Consider the following 21,053-nt stretch of genomic DNA (forward strand, 5'->3'; position numbering starts at 1 on the left):
GGGCGTGGAGTAGCTGCCTCATGTAACCTCAGATGCGGCTACTTCACGCCCCAGTAGCCGCATAACAAAATTAACATATTAGGGTAATAAAAGTTTACAAAAAAGTGCGGGGACGCGAGGATTAGCCCTTAAAAGGGCTATCCTCACGTCCCATTGATTCACCTACCACCCGATCTACCTTTATAGGTAGATTTGTGGTGGTAGGTTTCCTTTAATAAAATCATATCTCACTATGTTTTTTTTAGGTCTTCTTGATGTGACATATGAACCAGAGTAATACCTTATTCAGCTTAATCTCACTAGAAATTTTTTGCTACATACTCATGGTATATCCATTGTACTATCAATAATTCCATCTATTTAAATCAGTATTTTTTTAAGATGTTAACACAAGCACAGAAGATTTCTACGGACATTATTCATGTCAACCAAACTAATTTTATTATTGTTGGTTTTACACTTGATCATTGGATACAGAACAGTGTTTTTTTACTCTTTTTGGGACTTTATTTGATATCTCTGATTGGAAACCTGTCAATCATTATCGCTATCTGGTTGGACAAGCGTCTCCATATTCCCATGTATTTCTTTCTCAGCAGCTTGGCATTTTTGGACATTTGGTTTATATCATCGACAGTACCAAAACTGCTCACCATACTTGCTTACAACAACAAAATCATTTCTATGTCTGGGTGTATCCTGCAGCTGTATTTTTATGTGTCCCTAGGGACTATAGAATTTTACCTTTTAGCGGTTATGTCTGTGGATCGTTATGTAGCAATTTCTCATCCATTGAGATATCGATTGATTATTACCAACAAGGTCTGCCTTTGGATATTATTGCTATCTTGGGTATTAGGATTTATTACTTTTATCTATCCAACAGTGTTAATGTTCGGTTTATCATTCTGTGGACCATATGAGATCAACCACTTCTTCTGTGACAGTTCAGCTGTTGTAAAGATAAGTTGCTCTGATACACGTCAGTTTGATATGGTTTTTGCCAGTTTTGCCTCAGCTGTGATTCTGGGTTCTTTCTGTCTCACTTTGATTTCCTATTGTAATATCCTCTTTACTATATTAATGATACCCTCCACCAAGGGAAAAATCAAAGCTTTCTCAACCTGTACTTCTCATTTCACAGTGGTCTCTCTGGTTTATGGCAGTGCCATCTTTATCTATGTGCGACCGGTGGAGAGTTCCTCTCCCAATCTTAACAAAATTGTAGCTTTACTTAATAGTGTCATGACACCAGTACTTAATCCATTCATATATACTTTAAGGAATAAACAGGTCCAACAAGTGTTTAGGGAAATAAGAAAGAAGCTTGTTCCTAACAAAAGTTCTCTCCTGAAATAAAAATGGAATAAAAAAATCTGTTTTTCTTTTACCCGACATTGTGAATTACTGCCATAAGGTATATTTTTTCTTCTGTGTTCTGGATACTTCCAAAAACAGCTTTAATCATTTATTTATTTTAATGAAAATTTTTAATTCTGTAGGGTTCAAAAGCAATGGGACCGTGAGCCAGTTTTCTGTCAGACTTTGCACATTCTTTTATTTGCTAACTGCTTGCACATGTATTTAAGAAATGTCCAATCCACATATGTGTCTCCCTTTTTATGTTGTGGCTGCACTATTATTCATGTAACACAAATTTCTGCACCGAAACAGGCTCATTCAGACTGTGCGCCACATTTATCATTCAAAGTCCGACAGAAATGTGTTGCACACCCTGTGTTAAAGTAGCACCAAAGAACGTTGGTGCCCTATGTTTGCCTGTGTAGGGTACAGGGTGCGCCGCACATGTTTTTCATGAATCTGGCGCTCCCTCCACTGTCTCAACAGAATGCACCATTTTTTGGGGGCACCTTTAACATGGCGCGTGTAACACAATTCTGTCAGACTTTGCATGAGAAAACTGGTGCACAGTCCGACTGAGAACAGGAACACCTCCTAATTTGTGATCCAGCTGTGCCACAAAAGGGTCACATGTGACACAAATGTGGTACAGACACTTTTTATGTTTTCCAAATTAAATTTTTTTTTACTTTTTGGAAAGCTAGTCATATCACCAAAATAGCTTGATAACTAACATTATCCACATGTCTGCTTTAACTTGGCATCACTTTTCAAACATTCTTTCCTTTTTTAGGATGTTAGGAGGCTTATAACTTTATGTGTGATTTTCATATAACTTAAAAAAAAAGTTTTGATGATTTTTAAGTGACTTCATAAGGCCTGTATGATAACACCCCCCCCCACACACACACACATTACACCATTTTATAAACTCCACCCCTTTGGGAAGTTTGTTAACCCTATGAGCGTTTCGTGAGGATGAAAAATATTCTGAAGTGAAATTACAGAAATGTTATTCACAATATATTCATTCAACACTAAAATTTGCACCTTCACAAGGGGTTAAAAAGGAAACGGCAATTTACAATGTATAGTGAAATTCCTCTTGAGTATGCCAATACCCACTTTGTCACTGTACCCTGCTGTACGGACTCAGGGGGGCAAAGTTTTCATGTGTCAGGATGCATTTAGAGAGCCCTAGTGGTACCAGAACCCCAACAAGTGACACCATTTTTGAAATTAAACCCCTTGGAGAATTTAGCAAGGTTGTTATTTGTGTATTTGCCCCTACATGTGTTTGATTCAATTAGGGCCCCAAAAATGAGAAAGGTGAACATTTTGTCCAAAAAACTATTGCCCCACATGTGCATATAAATGTTGTATTGGTACGCAGTAGGGCTCAAAGGGAAAAATGGGATGTTTGCCTTTTAGAAGCCAAATGTGACAGGAATTCTTTGCACGTGTCTGGATGCATTTACAGAGCCCTAGTGGTACAAAACAGAGGGAAACCTTAACAAGTGACACCATTTTGGAAAGTACACCCCTTGCAGAATTTAGCAATGTGCAATATGTGTATTTGCCCATAAAGGTGTATGATCCAATTAGTCCTTAAAAAGGAAAAAATTACCACAAGAGATTAAAGATGAAATAATCCCCCAAAATGTATAAAAATATTTCTCTTGAATGTAGAAGTACCACACATGTGCATATGAAATGTTGTGTGGGCCTACAGTAGAAGGATAGAGGAATGTTTGCCTTTTAGAAGCCAAATTTGAAAGAAATCCTTCACATGTGTCAGGATGCATTTGTAGATGTTACGGGTGCTCCCACGATCCATATCATGGATCGTGGGTACACCCGTGCTCCGCTGGCTGCCTGTCCCTGTCCCCCAGCCCGCACTTACCTCTCCTGGCTCCTGTCTGTGCTCGGGGTCCCGGCGTGCTTGCGCTCATTACCCTGAACTTAAAGGGCTAGCGTCCTTCTCATTGGTGCTGGTCACTTATGGGTTTCCTATATAACCCGGTGGCTCCCTTCACTCCCGGCTGGATCTTCAAGTCTTTCCACTGAAGTGAAAGTCTCCCATGTGTTCCCGAGGTCCCATTCCTGTGTGTTTCCCGAGGTTCCATTTCCTGTGTGTTTCCAGATGCCTCTGTGTTCCTGTGCGTTTCCAGACACCTCCTGTGGTCCTTGTCCTGTGGTCCGTATCCTGTGATCCATATGCTGTGGTCCATTTCCGGTGGTCCGTATCCTGTGGTCCGTTTCCAGTGGTCTGTATCCTGTGGTCCATGTCCGGTGGTCTGTATCCTGTGGTCCATGTCCTGTGGTCCATCTCCTGTGGCCTGTGTCCAATGTTCCATAGCCTGTGGTCCGTGTCTGCTGGTCCATCACCTGTGGTCCGTGTCCTGTGGCCCATATCCTGTCATAAATGTACAGTGGTTCATAGCCTGTGGTCCGTGTCTGGTGGTCCGTATCCTGTGGTTCATGTCCTGTGGCCCGTATCCTGTGGTCCATGCCAGGTGCTCCGTATCCTGTGGTCTGTCTCCTGTGGTCTGTATTGTGTGGTCCGTTCCCATACAACTGTGCTCTTGCTGTGCCGTCCAGGGTTCCAGCCCAATAGTGACCTCCTGCCTTCCTGTGCTTCTGTCGTGCCCAGCGGTGTCTTCACTCCGTACCAGCGTTACCAGTACTCCTCTGCGTTCCTGCTGTCATCTCAGATTGAGATTGTTTCCTGCATTTAATGCCTTGGCTGCCACCGCGGGTCTCATACCATGGGGGATGGTAGGAGACCCGCAGTGGCTCAGAGGATCCACAGACTCTTCCCACAGAGACTTTTCTCTACACTTGTCCCCACAAGTGTAACAGTAGAGCCCTAGTGGTACCAAAACATAGGGGAGCAAGTGACCCTATTTGTTAATTGCACAAACAGAATTAAGCAGGTGTAATATGTGGTGTAGTATAATACACGTGGTGAAATGAGCACCTGGAACATACAGGTGGTTTCCAAATACGATGTGCAAGGGATGCCCAAGATGGAAATTGCACTTATTTTTGGATAGTTTGGTGCCCATTATATGACGCCCAGTTTGTGCCACTGTGAAATGTCAGAAATCTGATTAGGAACCCATGTTTCCTGACATGAGAAAGACTCTACATGTGATCCTACACTGTAGCCACAATGATAAAGTACTTGAATTTAAATAATAATAAATAAAGAACTTGGAGAATTACAAGTCCAGAGACTTAGAGGGGAAATAGAAAACCCAAATAAAAAACATAAACCAAATAATCGAGGGGTATTGGGAGCAATTTGATCTAACACTTGTTACAATATTCGTTTTACCAAAAGGTTGGATGTGAATTGTGAATGTGTTGCGTATAAGGAGGTGGAATATACCAGGGGAGCAACTAAAATTTTGTCACTCTGAAGTACTCACAGCCACCTTTTGGTACAGTCCTTCCTTTAGAAGCAGCATAATTCACCGGGAACAGCATGTAAGAGTTGTACAGCATCATCTGTTCACTGTACACAGCCTGCGCTTTTGTACCTTATCTGTTTTCCGTTGGGTGCTGTATGGTCTATCGTAAGCCAGGATGTCGTCTGGCTTGAGGGCAGCGGTGGTGGTACCTTGTACAGAGGGGGAACGGTACTGGAGTCCCCATGAATTGTAGTCAGAACAAGGACATCGCTTTTCTCCCTATATTTGACCAACACCATCTTCTGATTGCTGAGTGCCTTGATGCCCCCCCTTTCTAAATGTCTGCCTTACAAAGGGTTCCACGGGACCTCTATGGTTTTTGTGTACAGTTCTGCATGCTACAGAACAGCTGGAACTGAGGGATTGGAATGGTGGAACGCTGAGATTAAAGTTATCCATGCAAGTGGTAACCCTTATCCAGCAGTGGGTGCACAGATCGGTCATTTGGAGCGCTCTGGGAGATGGCAAGATGCCACCAGACATGGCCCCTCCCACTGAAGATTGATGCTGTCCTAGACAGCAAAAATTGTCACTGTGTGTTGCTCTCATTCACCTTAGCGATACCCGTTGTGATAAATATTGTTGCTATTGGCTGATCTGGATGGGCCATCCTGTAGAGGCAAGCATGGACAGAGGGGGGCAGCAAAATCTATGGCTGTCAGGAAAAGCCACCACCTTGCCCTGATCATCGTATCTACAGACATGGTGATCGGTATTACTGACGTCATAAGTAAGATTGCTGCCCTTGGCTTATTTATATTTGTCAAATTTTAATTAAGAAAAACTAGAATACAAAAAATTGCATTTGTTTTAGTAAAGTCAATTTTGCTGTGGCATAACTTTAGCATTTTTTGGTTGACGGAGCTGGGTTTAGGCTTCTCTTTTGCAAGACAACTTCTTCTTTTCAGTGGTACCCTTTTGGAGCTTGTAACTTTTTTTGATCACTTTTAGAAGATTTTTTGTAAAGTGATTTAATAAAAAAACATAAAAACACTTTAGGTTTTTTTTACAGAGTTCACTGAGCGACGATACCAAATAAGTGGGATTTTTTTGTGATTTATTGTGTTTTGTACTTTATTAGTTGCGTATAGGGAATTGTGGACTTTCACTTTCTTTTACTTTCCGCACGAGACATGCTTTTGGGACCTGTTCACCAGTGGAGCCAGTGTCATAAGCAGCGGGTACCGGCTGTATATCACAGCTGACACTGCGCTCTAATACCCATTACACATATTTAAAGGGCTTCTTCCTATGAATAGGGATGCCCGGCCAGTCCAGCAGTCATACCCCTTCTGGGACTGACTGTAAACTGTCTCAAAAAACTGTCTAAAAAAAGGGCTCAAAAAATGTCATGTACCCTACAATAAGACTACTAAATACAACAACTCTTCTTGCAAAAAATAAGCCTTTAACCCACTTGTCAGCTAAAAAATAAAAAAGTTATGCTTCTGAAAAGATGGTGATGGAGATTTTCTCCAAATTAGTTTTAATTCAGTAAAATTGGGTAAAAAAATAAAAGAGCCATATAAATTAGGTATTTCCATAATTGTGGTGACTAATAAAATAAAAATAACACAATGGGGCACATTTACTTACCTGGTCCTACCAGTTCACAGAAAGTGCATGGTCCGACGATTATGCACTCTTCCGCGATTCACTAAGATCATGCGCCCAATATCCTGCAAGTGTCCCTTCCCTACTCAGGTCTGCCGGAGTTCACCTTCTTGTTCCTGGTGCATGTAAGCACTTGATCTTCCGATACAAATTGAATCTTAAATCCCGCGCTCAGTCCGATTCAGTCTTATTGTCCAATGGCCCAGACCTCCGATTTTTGGTGCATCAAAGCAAGTGCAGCTGCACCACAATCTGATCATGTGCAACATAATCCCCTGATAAATACCTGTCACAGCCGCGCAATCCCCGAAAACGTTGGAAAATCCAATAAAATTGCAGCCACGGACCCTTAGTAAATTAGCCCCAGTATTTTTTCGTATGGTAAACGTCAAAAAAATTGATAAAATTCTTACAAAAAATTGATGCTTTTCATTTCTTTCACCAAAAAAGAGTTAATATAATCTCTTTACTTGAAAAGTGTATCTCATGTGGCAAAAAACATAGCCCCTATATATTCACGTTAGAAAAGAAAAAAAATTATAGCCTGTACAATGTGACAATGCAAATCTGCTCCTTCCATTCTATGCCCGGTCGTGCGCCATACTGCAGTTTACCACCACATATGGTGTGTCAGTATCAAACTTTGTGGAGCTTTTTGCCATTAAGATCATTGTAAATGTTTAATCTTCTGTCTAAAATGACCAAATTGTCTAAAAAAATAACAATTTCTAGATTGCTCCTCCATTTTGCATTAACCCCTATAAAACACCTAAAGGGTTAATACATTTCTTAAAAGTGTTTTTTCCTACATTGTGGGGTGTAGTTTCCATAATGGTAAAATGTATCTCACATTTAATTGAAAGTTGAGCAGATGCCTCTAAATACAGGTTTTGGTGAATTTCCAAAAAATTGCATTACATTGTAGAAAAATAAGCAAAGAATTTTTAATTTTGAAGATGGAGAATCTTTCTAAAGTTTTGCCAAATTCTCATTTTTTTCATAACTAAACACAAAAGATATCATACAAATTTTTAGACCAATTTGAAGTACAATATGTCATGAGAAAATAATCTCAACACCTCCTGGATATGTTAAAGCGTTCCAAAGCTATAACCACTTATAGTAACACAGGGCAGATTTGAAAAATGGGGCAGTGTCCAAGGGATATAATTATATGCAGCCTGGCAAACCCTTCATTAATTAATATGGATAATATACACTCACCGGCCACTTTATTAGGTACACCTGTCCAACTGCTCGTTAACACTTAATTTCTAATCAGCCAATCACATGGCGGCAACTCAGTGCATTTAGGCATGTAGACATGGTCAAGACAATCTCCTGCAGTTCAAACTGAGCATCAGTATGGGGAAGAAAGGTGATTTGAGTGCCTTTGAACGTGGCATGGTTGTTGGTGCCAGAAGGGCTGGTCTGAGTATTTCAGAAACTGCTGATCTACTGGGATTTTCACGCACAACCATCTCTAGGGTTTACAGAGAATGGTCCGAAAAAGAAAAAACATCCAGTGAGCGGCAGTTCTGTGGGCGGAAATGCCTTGTTGATGCCAGAGGTCAGAGGAGAATGGGCAGACTAGAAAGGCAACAGTGACTCAAATCGCCACCCGTTACAACCAAGGTAGGCAGAAGAGCATCTCTGAATGCACAGTACGTCGAACTTTGAGGCAGATGGGCTACAGCAGCAGAAGACCACACCGGGTGCCACTCCTTTCAGCTAAGAACAGGAAACTGAGGCTACAATTTGCACAAGCTCATCGAAATTGGACAGTAGAAGATTGGAAAAACGTTGCCTGGTCTGATGAGTCTTGATTTCTGCTGCGACATTCGGATGGTAGGGTCAGTATTTGGCGTCAACAACATGAAAGCATGGATCCATCCTGCCTTGTATCAACGGTTCAGGCTGGTGGTGGTGGTGTCATGGTGTGGGGAATATTTTCTTGGCACTCTTTGGGCCCCTTGGTACCAATTGAGCATCGTTGCAATGCCACAGCCTACCTGAGTATTGTTGCTGACCATGTCCATCCCTTTATGACCACAATGTACCCAACATCTGATGGCTACTTTCAGCAGGATAATGCGCCATGTCATAAAGCTGGAATCATCTCAGACTAGTTTCTTGAACATGACAATGAGTTCACTGTACTCAAACGGCCTCCACAGTCACCAGATCTCAATCCAATAGAGCATCTTTGGGATGTGGTGGAACGGGAGATTCGCATCATGGATGTGCAGCCGACAAATCTGCGGCAACTGTGTGATGCCATCATGTCAATATGGACCAAAATCTCTGAGGAATGCTTCCAGCACCTTGTTGAATCTATGCCACAAAGAATTGAGGCAGTTCTGAAGGCAAAAGGGGGTCCAACCCGTTACTAGCATGGTGTACCTAATAAAGAGGCCGGTGAGTGTAAGGCCCCCATTATTAAAATAGTTAAATCAACTAATGCACAGTTTAGGGACCCATTTTTTAATTCAAGCTGAGTTCACAACCTGCCCCCATATTAATTCAACTATAAAACAACAAAAACGGGAACAACAGAGGATGGCATTTCGGGTAAAATAGTCTGGCAACTGGATATCCAAAGTAGTATATAATAGAGTTGGTATACAGCCTGCCCTGCCCCAAGTGGTATACAGTCTGCCCTGCCCCAAGTAGTATGCAGCCTGCCTTGCCCCAAGTGGTATACAGCGTGCCCCAAGTATGCCAAGCTAATCCTCGGTCCTCGGCGGCGGCTTCTCTATGCATTCTTCAATAGCCGGCAGTCGCGTACATGCGAGCTGCCGGCAGGCGCGCACTATGATGTGGCGGTGTCGCCGCCGATGACGTCATTAGCGGCGACACCGCCGTATCATGGTGTGGACCCGCCGGCAGCTCGCATGGACGCGACTGCCGGCTAGTGAAGAATGCAGAGAGAAGCGGAAGCCAACGCTGAGGACCGGGAGCCGCCGCCGGAGGGTGAGTATTAATTTTTTTAAAAAATTTACTCGTGTATAAGCTGAGGTAAAATTTTTCAGCACATTTTTTGTGCTGAAAAACTCGGCTTATACACGAGTATATACTTCCTCCTGTCTAGTATTAAATCATGTGATGATGTCCATTCCAAGCACCTGTAGATTTTGGTGAATGACTGTCTTTATACTATAGGTGATAAAGATTTGTTTAACAGCACTTGGCAGCCCTGACTGGACTATCAGATCAAAGTGAAAGACATTTCTAGATCTTCTCTGAGGGCATACTCCAACTATCCCCCAAAACTTTTTACCTTTTCCTTCATGCCTATTAGAGATGAGCGAGCACTAAAATGCTCGGGTACTCGTTATTCGAGACGAACTTTTCCCGATGCTCGAGTGCTCGTTTCAAGTAACGAGCCCCATTGAAGTCAATGGGAGACTCGAGCATTTTTCAAGGGGACCAAGGCTCTGCACAGGGAAGCTTGGCCAAACACCTGGGAACCTCAGAAAAGGATGGAAACACCACGGAAATGGACAGGAAACAGCAGGGGCAGCATGCATGGATGCCTCTGAGGCTGCTTAAATGCACCATTATGCCAAAATTATGGGCAACAGCATGGCCATGACAGAGTGACAGAATGAAGCTAGATAGCATCTAAAACATCCAATAATTGACCCTGACACTATAGGGGACGGCATGCAGAGGCAGCGGCAGCAGCGGAAGGCTAGAGAGTGGCATGGCGACATACCCTAAATGGACTCAGGCTTCAAACCAATGGGTAGCAGAGAGGAACCAAAGGAGGTGAGCAAGAAGCGCTCAAATAATATCGGTACATGATAAAAGTTTGCCAGTATATTTTGTGGATTACACAGCAGGGTGGCGACAAAGTTAACATGGAAGCCATGAAAACAATCCAAAATTCTGCCTGACACAGCTCGTTTGATAAGGGGACGATGTATGGAGGCAGTGAACTAGTAGTAGATTAAAGGTGCTGCAGTTAAAACTATGTTAGTTGTTTCTTGGCATGGAGCTGGCGCTCCGCTGCCAGGCGAGCTTTCGCCAATCCAAGCCCCTGTCTCTAGGCTACTCCCAAAACAGCACTTCTAAGAACCTTTCGGATAAGATCAAGTGTAGTAGTGTTCTTATAAGTTTGGGATATGGCGGGTGAGGGGAATGTAAACATTTGCGCAAGAAGCGCTGAAATAATATCCGTAAATGAAAAAAGTTTTCCAGTATATTTTGTGGCTTACACAGCAGGGTGGCGACAAAGTTAACAAGTTTGATGTGGAATGCCCTGCAATAGCTCTTGGGCGGTGTGCCTTTTATCACCTAGGCTCAGCAGTTTGAGCACCGCCTGCTGTCGCTTAGCGACGGCACTGCTGCTGTGCCTAGAGCTACCGACTGATGGCGCCATGCCCACGGATGGTAATTCGGAGGAGGAGGAGGTGGAGGAGGGGTGGGAGGATTTGGAGGTATAGTAGGCCTTTGAGACCTGGACCGAGGTAGGCCCCGCAATCCTCTGCGTCGGCAGTATATGACCAGCCCCAGGGTCAGACTCGGTCCCAGCCTGCACCAAGTTAAGTGTAGTAGCGTTCTTATAAGTTTGGGATATGGCGGGTGAGGGGGATGTAAACAGATACGCAAGAAGCGCTGAAATAATATCCGTAAATGGTAAAAGTTTGCCAGTATATTTTGTGGATTACACAGCAGGGTGGCGACAAAGTTAACAAGTTTGTTGTGGAAGCCATGAAAACAACCCAAAATTCTGCCTGACACAGCACATTTGATAAGGCGGGCATGTATGGAGGCAGTGAACTAGTAGTAGATTAAAGGTGCTGCAGTTAAAACTATGTTAGTTGGTTCTTGGCATGGAGCTGCCGCTCCGCTGCCAGGCGAGCTTTCGCCAATCCAAGCCCCTGTCTCTAGGCTACTCCCCAAACAGCACTTCTAAGAACCTTTTGTATAAGATCAAGTGTAGTAGCGTTCTTATAAGTTTAGGATATGGCGGGTGAGGGGAATGTAAACAGATGCGCAAGAAGCGCTGAAATAATATCCGTAAATTGTAAAAGTTTGCCAGTGTATTTTGTGGATAACACAGCAGGGTGACGACAAAGTTAACAACTTTGATGTGGAATCCATGAAAACAACCCAAATTTCGGCCGGACAAACCTCGTTTGATAAAGGGACGATGTATGGAGGCAGCTATATGGACGACTTTTGGAGGTAGCAATGGAGACAACGTGTGGAGGCTGCTATGGAGACAATTCAATTTGGATAGTGCCTGTATGTGGCAGTCCAAAAAATTTTTCAAACCAGAGGAGCAGGTAGGTGGCCCTCCAGAAAAATGGAATAGATTGAGTGCCTGTATGTGGCAGTCCAAAAAAGTTTTTAAACCAGAGGAGCAGGTAGGTGGCCCTCCAGAAAAATGGAATAGATTGAGTGCCTGTATGTGGCAGTCCAAAAAAGTTTTTAAACCAGAGGAGCAGGTAGGTGGCCCTCCAGAAAAATTGAATAGATTGAGTGCCTGTATGTGGCAGTCCAAAAAAGTTTTTAAACCAGAGGAGCAGGTAGGTGGCCCTCCAGAAAAATTGAATAGATTGAGTGCCTGTATGTGGCAGTCCAAAAAAGTTTTTAAACCAGAGGAGCAGGTAGGTGGCCCTCCAGAAAAATTGAATAGATTGAGTGCCTGTATGTGGCAGTCCAAAAAAGTTTTCAAACCAGAGGAGCAGGTAGGTGGAGCTCCAGAAAAATTGAATAGATTGAGTGCCTGTATGTGGCACTCCCAAAAATTGTTTAAAACAGAGGACCGGGTCGGTGGCCCTCCAGAAAAATTAAATGCATAAAGTACTATAGGTAGAGCCAGTGGGCCCTGTCAAAAAATAGCCAGTTTCCTCTGCTTTACTGTACAAAGAGCAGGAGAAGGAGGACAATGAAGAGGAGGAGGAGGAGGAGTGGATACATTATTCAGGTTGAGCTTCCTTCACCTGCTGGAGATTGGAAATTAGGAGAAATCCATGCTTTATTCATCTTGATAAGCGTCAGCCTGTCAGCGCTGTCAGTCGACAGGCGTGTACGCTTATCGGTGATGATGCCACCAGCTGCACTGAAAACCCGCTCGGACAAGACGCTAGCGGCAGGGCAGGCAAGAACCTCCAAGGCGTACAGCGCCAGTTCGTGCCACATGTCCAGCTTTGAAACCCAGTAGTTGTAGGGAGCTGTGTGATCATTTAGGACGATGGTATGGTCAGCTACGTACTCCCTCACCATCTTTCTGTAAAGATCAGCCCTACTCTGCCGAGACTGGGGACAGGTGACAGTGTCTTGCTGGGGTGACATAAAGCTGGCAAAAGCCTTGTAAAGCGTACCCTTGCCAGTGCTGGACAAGCTGCCTGCTCGCCTACTCTCCCTCGCTACTTGTCCCGCAGAACTACGCACTCTGCCGCTAGCGCTGTCAGAAGGGAAATACTGTTTCAGCTTGTGCACCAGGGCCTGCTGGTATTCATGCATTCTCACACTCCTTTCCTCTCCAGGGATGAGAGTGGAAAGATTTTGCTTGTACCGTGGGTCCAGGAGAGTGAACACCCAGTAATCGGTGCTGGAATAAATTCTTTGAACGCGAGGGTCACGGGATAGGCAGCCTAGCATGAAATCTGCCATATGCGCCAGAGTACCAACGCGTAAGAATTCGCTCCCCTCACTGGCCTGACTGTCCATTTCCTCCTCCTCCAACTCCTCCAATTCCTCTTCTTCTGCCCATACACGCTCAACAGTGAAGGACTCAACAATGGTCCCCTCTTGTGTCTCGCCAACATTCTCCTCCTCTTCCTCCTCATCCTCCTCCACCTCCACCTCCTCCGATATGCGCTGAGAAACAGACCTAAGGGTGCTTTGGCTATCAACAAGGGAATCTTCTTCCCCCGTCTCTTGTGAGGAGCGCAAAGCTTCCGACTTCATGCTGACCAGAGAGTTTTTCAACAGGCCAAGCAGCGGGATGGTGAGGCTGATGATGGCGGCATCGCCACTGACCATCTGTGTTGACTCCTCAAAGTTACTCAGCACCTGACAGATATAAGACATCCACGTCCACTCCTCATTGTAGACTTGAGGAAGCTGACTGACCTGACTACCAGTTCTGGTGGAAGTTGACATCTGGCAGTCTACAATCGCTCGGCGCTGCTGGTAAACTCTGGATAACATGGTCAGTGTTGAATTCCACCTCGTGGGCACGTCGCACAACAGTCGGTGAGCGGGCAGTTGGAGGCGGCGCTGCGCTGCCCTGAGAGTGGCAGCATCTGTGCTGGACTTCCTGAAATGCGCACAGATGCGGCGCACCTTCGTGAGCAAATCAGACAGATTGGGGTATGTCTTGAGGAAACGCTGAACTATCAGATTTAACACATGGGCCAGGCATGGCACATGTGTCAGTCTGCCGAGTTGCAGAGCCGCCACCAGGTTACGGCCGTTGTCACACACAACCATGCCTGGCTTCAGGTTCAGCGGTGCCAGCCACAGATCAGTCTGCGCCGTGATGCCCTGTAATAGTTCTTGGGCGGTGTGCCTTTTATCGCCTAGGCTCAGCAGTTTCAGCACCGCCTGCTGTCGCTTAGCGACGGCACTGCTGCTGTGCCTAGAGCTACCGACTGATGGCGCCATGCCCACGGATGGTCGTTCGGAGGAGGAGGTGGAGGAGGGGTGGGAGGAGGAGGAGGCATAGTAGGCCGCAAACACCTGGACCGAGGTAGGCCCCGCAATCCTCGGCGTCGGCAGTATATGACCAGCCGCAGGGTCACACTCGGTCCCAGCCTCCACCAAGTTAACCCAATGTGCCGTCAGAGATAGATAGTGGCCCTGCCCGGCAGCACTCGTCCACGTGTCCGTGGTCAGGTGGACCTTGTCAGAAACGGTGTTGGTCAGGGCATGGATTATGTTGTCTGACACGTGCTGGTGCAGGGCTGGGACGGCACATCGGGAAAAGTAGTGGCGGCTGGGGACCGAATACCGAGGGGCGGCCGCCGCCATGAGGCTGCGAAAGGCCTCGGTCTCTACTAGCCTATAGGGCAGCATCTCCAGGCTTAGCAATCTGGAGATGTGCACATTAAGGGCTTGGGCGTGCGGGTGGGTTGCACTATATTTGCGTTTCCGCTCCAGCGTCTGGGGTATGGAGAGCTGAACGCTGGTGGATGCTGTGGAGGATCGTGGAGGCGACGATGGGGTTTATGTGGCAGGGTCCTGGGCAGGGGGCTGACTATCAGCTGACACAGGGGAAGGAGCAGTGGTGTGCACGGCCGGAGGTGAACGCGCTTGTTGCCACTGAGTGGGGTGTTTAGCATTTATATGCCTGCGCATACTGGTGGTAGTTAAGCTAGTAGTGGTGGAACCCCTGCTGATCCTGGTTTGGCAAATGTGGCACACCACAGTCCGTCGGTCATCCGGTGTTTCCTTAAAGAACCTCCAGACTTCTGAAAATCTAGCCCTCGCCGCAGGAGCCCTTGCCACGGGAGCTTCACTAGTTGACACATTTGGCGCTGATGCACCAGCTCTGGCCCTGCCTCTCCGTCTGGCCCCACCACTGCCTCTTCCAACCTGTTCTGGTCGAGGACTCTCCTCCGTCTCAGAAGCACTGTGTTCACCCGGCCTCTCAACCCAGCTTGGGTCTGTCACCTCATCATCCTCCGATCCCTCAGTCTGCTCCCCCTTCGGACTTCCTGCCCTGACAACAACTTCCCCACTGTCTGACAACCGTGTCTCCTCATCGTCGGACACCTCTTTACACACTTCTTCCAGTACGTCAACAAGGTCATCATCACCCACAGACTGCGACTGGTGGAAAACCTGGGCATCGGAAAATTGCTCATCAGCAACCGGACAAGTGGTTTGTGACTGTGGGAATGGTCCAGAAAACAGTTCCTCAGAGTATGCCGGTTCAAATGGCAAATTTTGCTGGGAGGGGACAGACTGGGGGGGAGGAGGCTGAGGTGCAGGAGCTGGAGGAGTGCCGATTTCGGTGACATGGGTGGACTGCGTGGAAGACTGACTGGTGGACAAATTGCTCGAAGCATTGTCGGCAATCCACGACATCACCTGTTCGCACTGTTCTGGCCTCAACAGTGCTCTACCACGAGTCCCAGTAACTTCAGACATGAACCTAGGGAGTGTAGCTCTGCGGCGTTCCCCTGCTCCCTCATAAGCAGGTGGTGTCTCACCCCGCCCAAGACCACGGCCTCTGACCCCTGCAGTAGTTGGACGCCCACGTCCCCGCCCTCGTCCTCTACCCCTAGCCCTCGGGTTAAACATTTTGAAAATGAGAGTTATAACTTGAATTTTTTTTTTAATTTTTTTTTTTTTTTTTTTTTTTTGTGTTTTTTAGTTTTTAAAACCAAACTATGCTATCCTATTGCTATGGCTATTTTATAGCCAAGTATGAAAGCACACTGCTATGCCAGATGAGATGACGCTGAGTTATGAAAAAAATAAACGTAAAATAAAAAAGGAAATGGCAGACTGTGCCTAATTGAAATACAACCCCGGCCCCTAATAAATTTTCCTACTTCGGTCTTTGCGATGGATATGTGCGTCACTAAAACACAGTGGTCGCAAGTCTGACTCCAAATTGCTCACAATTTACTAGTAGATGCACTGCAACAACTACAGCCACCAGCAGATCAACCAGAAATCAAATATATATAACGCTACTGTAGGCGTAATTAAGCCGTTTGTATTCTCCTATGGCTATTTTCTAGCCAAGTATTACAGCACACTACTATGCCAGATGAGATGACGCTGAGTTATGAAAAAAATAAACGTAAAATAAAAAAGGAAATGGCCGACTGTGCCTAATTGAAATACAACCCCGGGCCCTAATAAATTTTCCCACTTCGGTCTTTGCGATGGATATGTGCGTCACTAAAACACAGTGGTCGCAAGTCTGACTCCAAATTGCTCACAATTTACTAGTAGATGCACTGCAACAACTACAGCCACCAGCAGATCAACCAGAAATCAAATATATATAACGCTACTGTAGGCGTAATTAAGCCGTTTGTATTCTCCTATGGCTATTTTCTAGCCAAGTATTACAGCACACTACTATGCCAGATGAGATGACGCTGAGTTATGAAAAAAATAAACGTAAAATAAAAAAGGAAATGGCAGACTGTGCCTAATTGAAATACAACCCCGGGCCCTAATAAATTTTCCCACTTCGGTCTTTGCGATGGATATGTGCGTCACTAAAACACAGTGGTCGCAAGTCTGACTCCAAATTGCTCACAATTTACTAGTAGATGCACTGCAACAACTACAGCCACCAGCAGATCAACCAGAAATCAAATATATATAACGCTACTGTAGGCGTAATTAAGCCGTTTGTATTCTCCTATGGCTATTTTCTAGCCAAGTATTACAGCACACTACTATGCCAGATGAGATGACGCTGAGTTATGAAAAAAATAAACGTAAAATAAAAAAGGAAATGGCAGACTGTGCCTAATTGAAATACAACCCCGGGCCCTAATAAATTTTCCCACTTCGGTCTTTGCGATGGATATGTGCGTCACTAAAACACAGTGGTCGCAAGTCTGACTCCAAATTGCTCACAATTTACTAGTAGATGCACTGCAACAACTACAGCCACCAGCAGATCAACCAGAAATCAAATATATATAACGCTACTGTAGGCGTAATTAAGCCGTTTGTATTCTCCTATGGCTATTTTCTAGCCAAGTATTACAGCACACTACTATGCCAGATGAGATGACGCTGAGTTATGAAAAAAATAAACGTAAAATAAAAAAGGAAATGGCAGACTGTGCCTAATTGAAATACAACCCCGGGCCCTAATAAATTTTCCCACTTCGGTCTTTGCGATGGATATGTGCGTCACTAAAACACAGTGGTCGCAAGTCTGACTCCAAATTGCTCACAATTTACTAGTAGATGCACTGCAACAACTACAGCCACCAGCAGATCAACCAGAAATCAAATATATATAACGCTACTGTAGGCGTAATTAAGCCGTTTGTATTCTCCTATGGCTATTTTCTAGCCAAGTATTACAGCACACTACTATGCCAGATGAGATGACGCTGAGTTATGAAAAAAATAAACGTAAAATAAAAAAGGAAATGGCAGACTGTGCCTAATTGAAATACAACCCCGGGCCCTAATAAATTTTCCCACTTCGGTCTTTGCGATGGATATGTGCGTCACTAAAACACAGTGGTCGCAAGTCTGACTCCAAATTGCTCACAATTTACTAGTAGATGCACTGCAACAACTACAGCCACCAGCAGATCAACCAGAAAACAAATATATATAACGCTACTGTAGGCGTAATTAAGCCGTTTGTATTCTCCTATGGCTATTTTCTAGCCAAGTATTACAGCACACTACTATGCAAGATGAGATGACACTGAGTTATTAAAACAATAAACGTAAAATAAAAAGAAACTGGCAGACTGTGCCTAATTCTACTCAAACCCCTAATAAATTTTCCCACTTTGGTGTTTGAGGTGGATATGTGTGTCACTAAGAGCTAAACACAACGGTAGCAAGTCCCCCTGCTAATTCCTCACAATATGGTACTAGCTGCAAATAAAAAAAAAAAAAATTATAACGTTATTGTAGCCCTAAGAAGGGCTGTTGGGTTCTTTTAGAATCACTCCTGCCTAACAGTAAGCTAATAGAACACCCTAACGCTTTCCCTGACCAGCAGCAGCTCTCTCCCTAGCGGCATCCAGACAGAGAATGATCCGAGCAGCGCGGGCAGCGGCTAGTCTATCCCAGGGTCACCTGATCTGGCCAGCCAACCACTGCTATCTACGTGTAAGGGTACCACGTCATGCTGGGTGGAGTGCAGAGTCTCCTGGCTTGTGATTGGCTCTGTTTCTGGCCGCCAAAAAGCAAAACGGCGGGAGCTGCCATTTTCTCGAGCGGGCGAAATACTCGTCCGAGCAACGAGCAGTTACGAGTACACTAATGCTCGATCGAGCATCAAGCTCGGACGAGTATGTTCGCTCATCTCTAATGCCTATGTCTTTTATATTTAATGTTGGCATTTTTGTGATTTTTGCATAAATATAAAATGTTGAATGTTTTTAATTCACCTTATGGTAATCCTTATTACTTGTCCTTGAAAATAATAAACATCCTCTGAAAAATGTTATAAAAACAAATACTGGCTGTTGTATTATTATTGTATAAAAGGAAAAATATTTCCTTACCATAACTGTTGAGAAAAACATATATTATATTTGAATTATTTCCCAGAAAGAATAATATTTGCTCAAACCATAATATGAAACCACAAAAAACCTTACATTTCACAAAAAAGTGTTTTTATATATGATTTAAAAACGCCATTTCATAAAGAATTATAAAAGTAACATAAACATGACCTCTGAGAGAAATAATTAACTAAAAAGAAAAAAGAAACCTCCACAAAAATAACAGACAAACTGGATGCAGTTTAACCCCTTAACGCTGAAGCCACTTTTCACCTTCCTGACACGGCCCATTTTTTAAAATCTGCCCTGTGTCACTATAAGTGGTTATAACTTCGAAACGCTTTAACATATCCAAGTGATTTTAAAATTGTTTTCTCGTGACACTTTGTACTTCATGTTATTTGAAAAATTTTGGTGGTATATTTTGCATTTATTTATGAGAAAATCAGATATTTGGTGAAAATTTGGAAAAATTCTTGATTTTCGACCTTCAAAATGTTCTACTTTTTCCATACATATTTTTTTTTGGCTAAATTAATGTGTTTTTCAAAAAATGTACAAATTTTCAGTGGATAAAATACTAAAACACTCCACAAAATTTGATACCCAATCCCTCCCGCGTATAACAATACCCCATATGTGGTGGTGACTGCTGTATGGGCACACGCCAGGGCATCAAAGAGAAGCTGCGCCATTCAGAGCAGATTATTCATTGTCACATATTATTGGCTATACAATCTTTATTTTTTGGGCAATCTGGACATTTAAGGGCTTATTTTTTGCGACATGAGATGCACTTTACAAATACTTCATTTTAGTGGGTCATTAGCTTATTGATGAGATTTTATTAACTCTTGAATGTATGGGTGAAAAGAAAATTGTCAATTTTGGTTTACTTTCCTTTTGTAAAATTGTCAATTTTGATTTACTTTCTTTTTGTAGTTTTTGGGGGTCGTACACCGTACACTAAAAATACTATATTATCTTTATTCTACAGATCACTACGATTATGGTGATACCTCATTTATATAGTTTTTCATTTATTTTCACAATTTTACTGGATAAAAACTAATATAGAGGAAATATCATTTGTTTTTGCATCGCCATGTTTTTGGAGACGTAACTTTAATATTTTTTGGTTGACAGAGCTAGTTTAGAGCTTATTTTTTATGTGTTGAGTTGTTCTTTTGAGTGGTACCATTTTGGCGCAAATAACTTTTTTTGATCACTTTTTAGAACATTTTTGTGCAGAGATTTTATGACATTCACTGAGCGAGTCCAATAATGTTTCTGAGTTATTGTACGGATTGTTACGGACGCGACGATACCAAATATGTGGGTTTTTTGGGCAATTTTGTGTTTTTCTCACTTTATTGCATGTGAATAGGGAATATTTGTGTTTAGGGGACTTTAACTTTATTTAATTAATTCTTTTTATTAAAAAATGTTTTTATTTAATGTTTTTAACTTTTTTTATTTACTTTTACAGGTTAGCTTCTTCACATTACACAGTGTAATACAGATGTTGCGCATGCTGCGCATGCTCAGTGTGTTACAGCCGGGTCCTGCCAGAAGGCACGGACCTGGCACCAGGAAGCAGATCGTGGATCGGGCACTGGCAGCCCCGGGCTGTGGTCGGAACAGCGGACCCCCCCCCCCCCGGTAAGCGCAACGGGGGGTCCAATTCACTTTAAATGCCCCTAACACGCCATGGTCAGCGCAACCGCGGCGTGTTAGGGGTTAACACCTGCGATCGGAGAAATCACCGATCGCGGGTGTTAGAGGCAGGTGTCGGTTATAACATATAGCCGACACCCGCAGCTTCTGGCCCCGTTTTGGTCTGAAGGCACTGCTTTGTTATTTTAGCTGTGTGCTTAGGGTCATTGTCTTGTTGGAATTTGAACCTTCAGCCCAGTCTGAGGTCCAGAGCACTCTGGAAGGGGTTTTCATGCAAGATAATTCTCTACTTGGCCGCATTCATCTTTCCTCCAATTTCAATCAGTAGCCCTGTCCCTGCAGCTGAAAAACATCCCTATAGCATGATGCTGCCCTCACCTTTTTTACTGTTGGGATTGTCAGGTTGAGGAAAAGTTGTGGTCATCCCAAACTTATTCCATTTAAGAATTATAGAAGCCACTGTGCTCTTAGAAACCTTTAATGCTGCAGAATTTTTGCCTTGCCACAATTCTGTCTCTGAGCTAATTGGGCAGTTCCTTAGACCTCATGATTCTCATGTGCTCTGACATGAAATGATAGGTGTGTGCCCTTCCTAATCCAGTCCAATCAGTTTCATTAAACGCAGATGGACTCAAATGAAGGAGTAGAACAATATCAAGAAAGATGGGAAGGAAATTGACAGCAAGTAAGTTAAAGATGGGGTGCATAGAGTACATGTGTGTAAAAAAAT

At 43.9% G+C, this 21,053-nt stretch overlaps 1 protein-coding gene across 1 annotated transcript; it reads left to right on the forward strand.

The window, feature by feature from the left end:
* Positions 1-381: 381 nt before the first annotated feature.
* LOC140117509 (olfactory receptor 6F1-like) lies at positions 382-1,359 on the forward strand. Its single transcript, XM_072134345.1, has one exon. The coding sequence runs from the start codon at positions 382-384 to the stop codon at positions 1,357-1,359; it is 978 nt and encodes a 325-aa protein (XP_071990446.1).
* Positions 1,360-21,053: the final 19,694 nt, after the last annotated feature.

This window comes from Engystomops pustulosus, chromosome 1 (genome assembly GCF_040894005.1).
Source record: "Engystomops pustulosus chromosome 1, aEngPut4.maternal, whole genome shotgun sequence".
Taxonomy (NCBI): domain Eukaryota; kingdom Metazoa; phylum Chordata; class Amphibia; order Anura; family Leptodactylidae; genus Engystomops; species Engystomops pustulosus.

What these genes read in the sequence shown, in the direction of transcription:
- LOC140117509 (XM_072134345.1), top strand. Translation starts at nt 382, where the DNA reads ATGTTAACACAAGCACAGAAGATTTCTACGGACATTATTCATGTCAAC.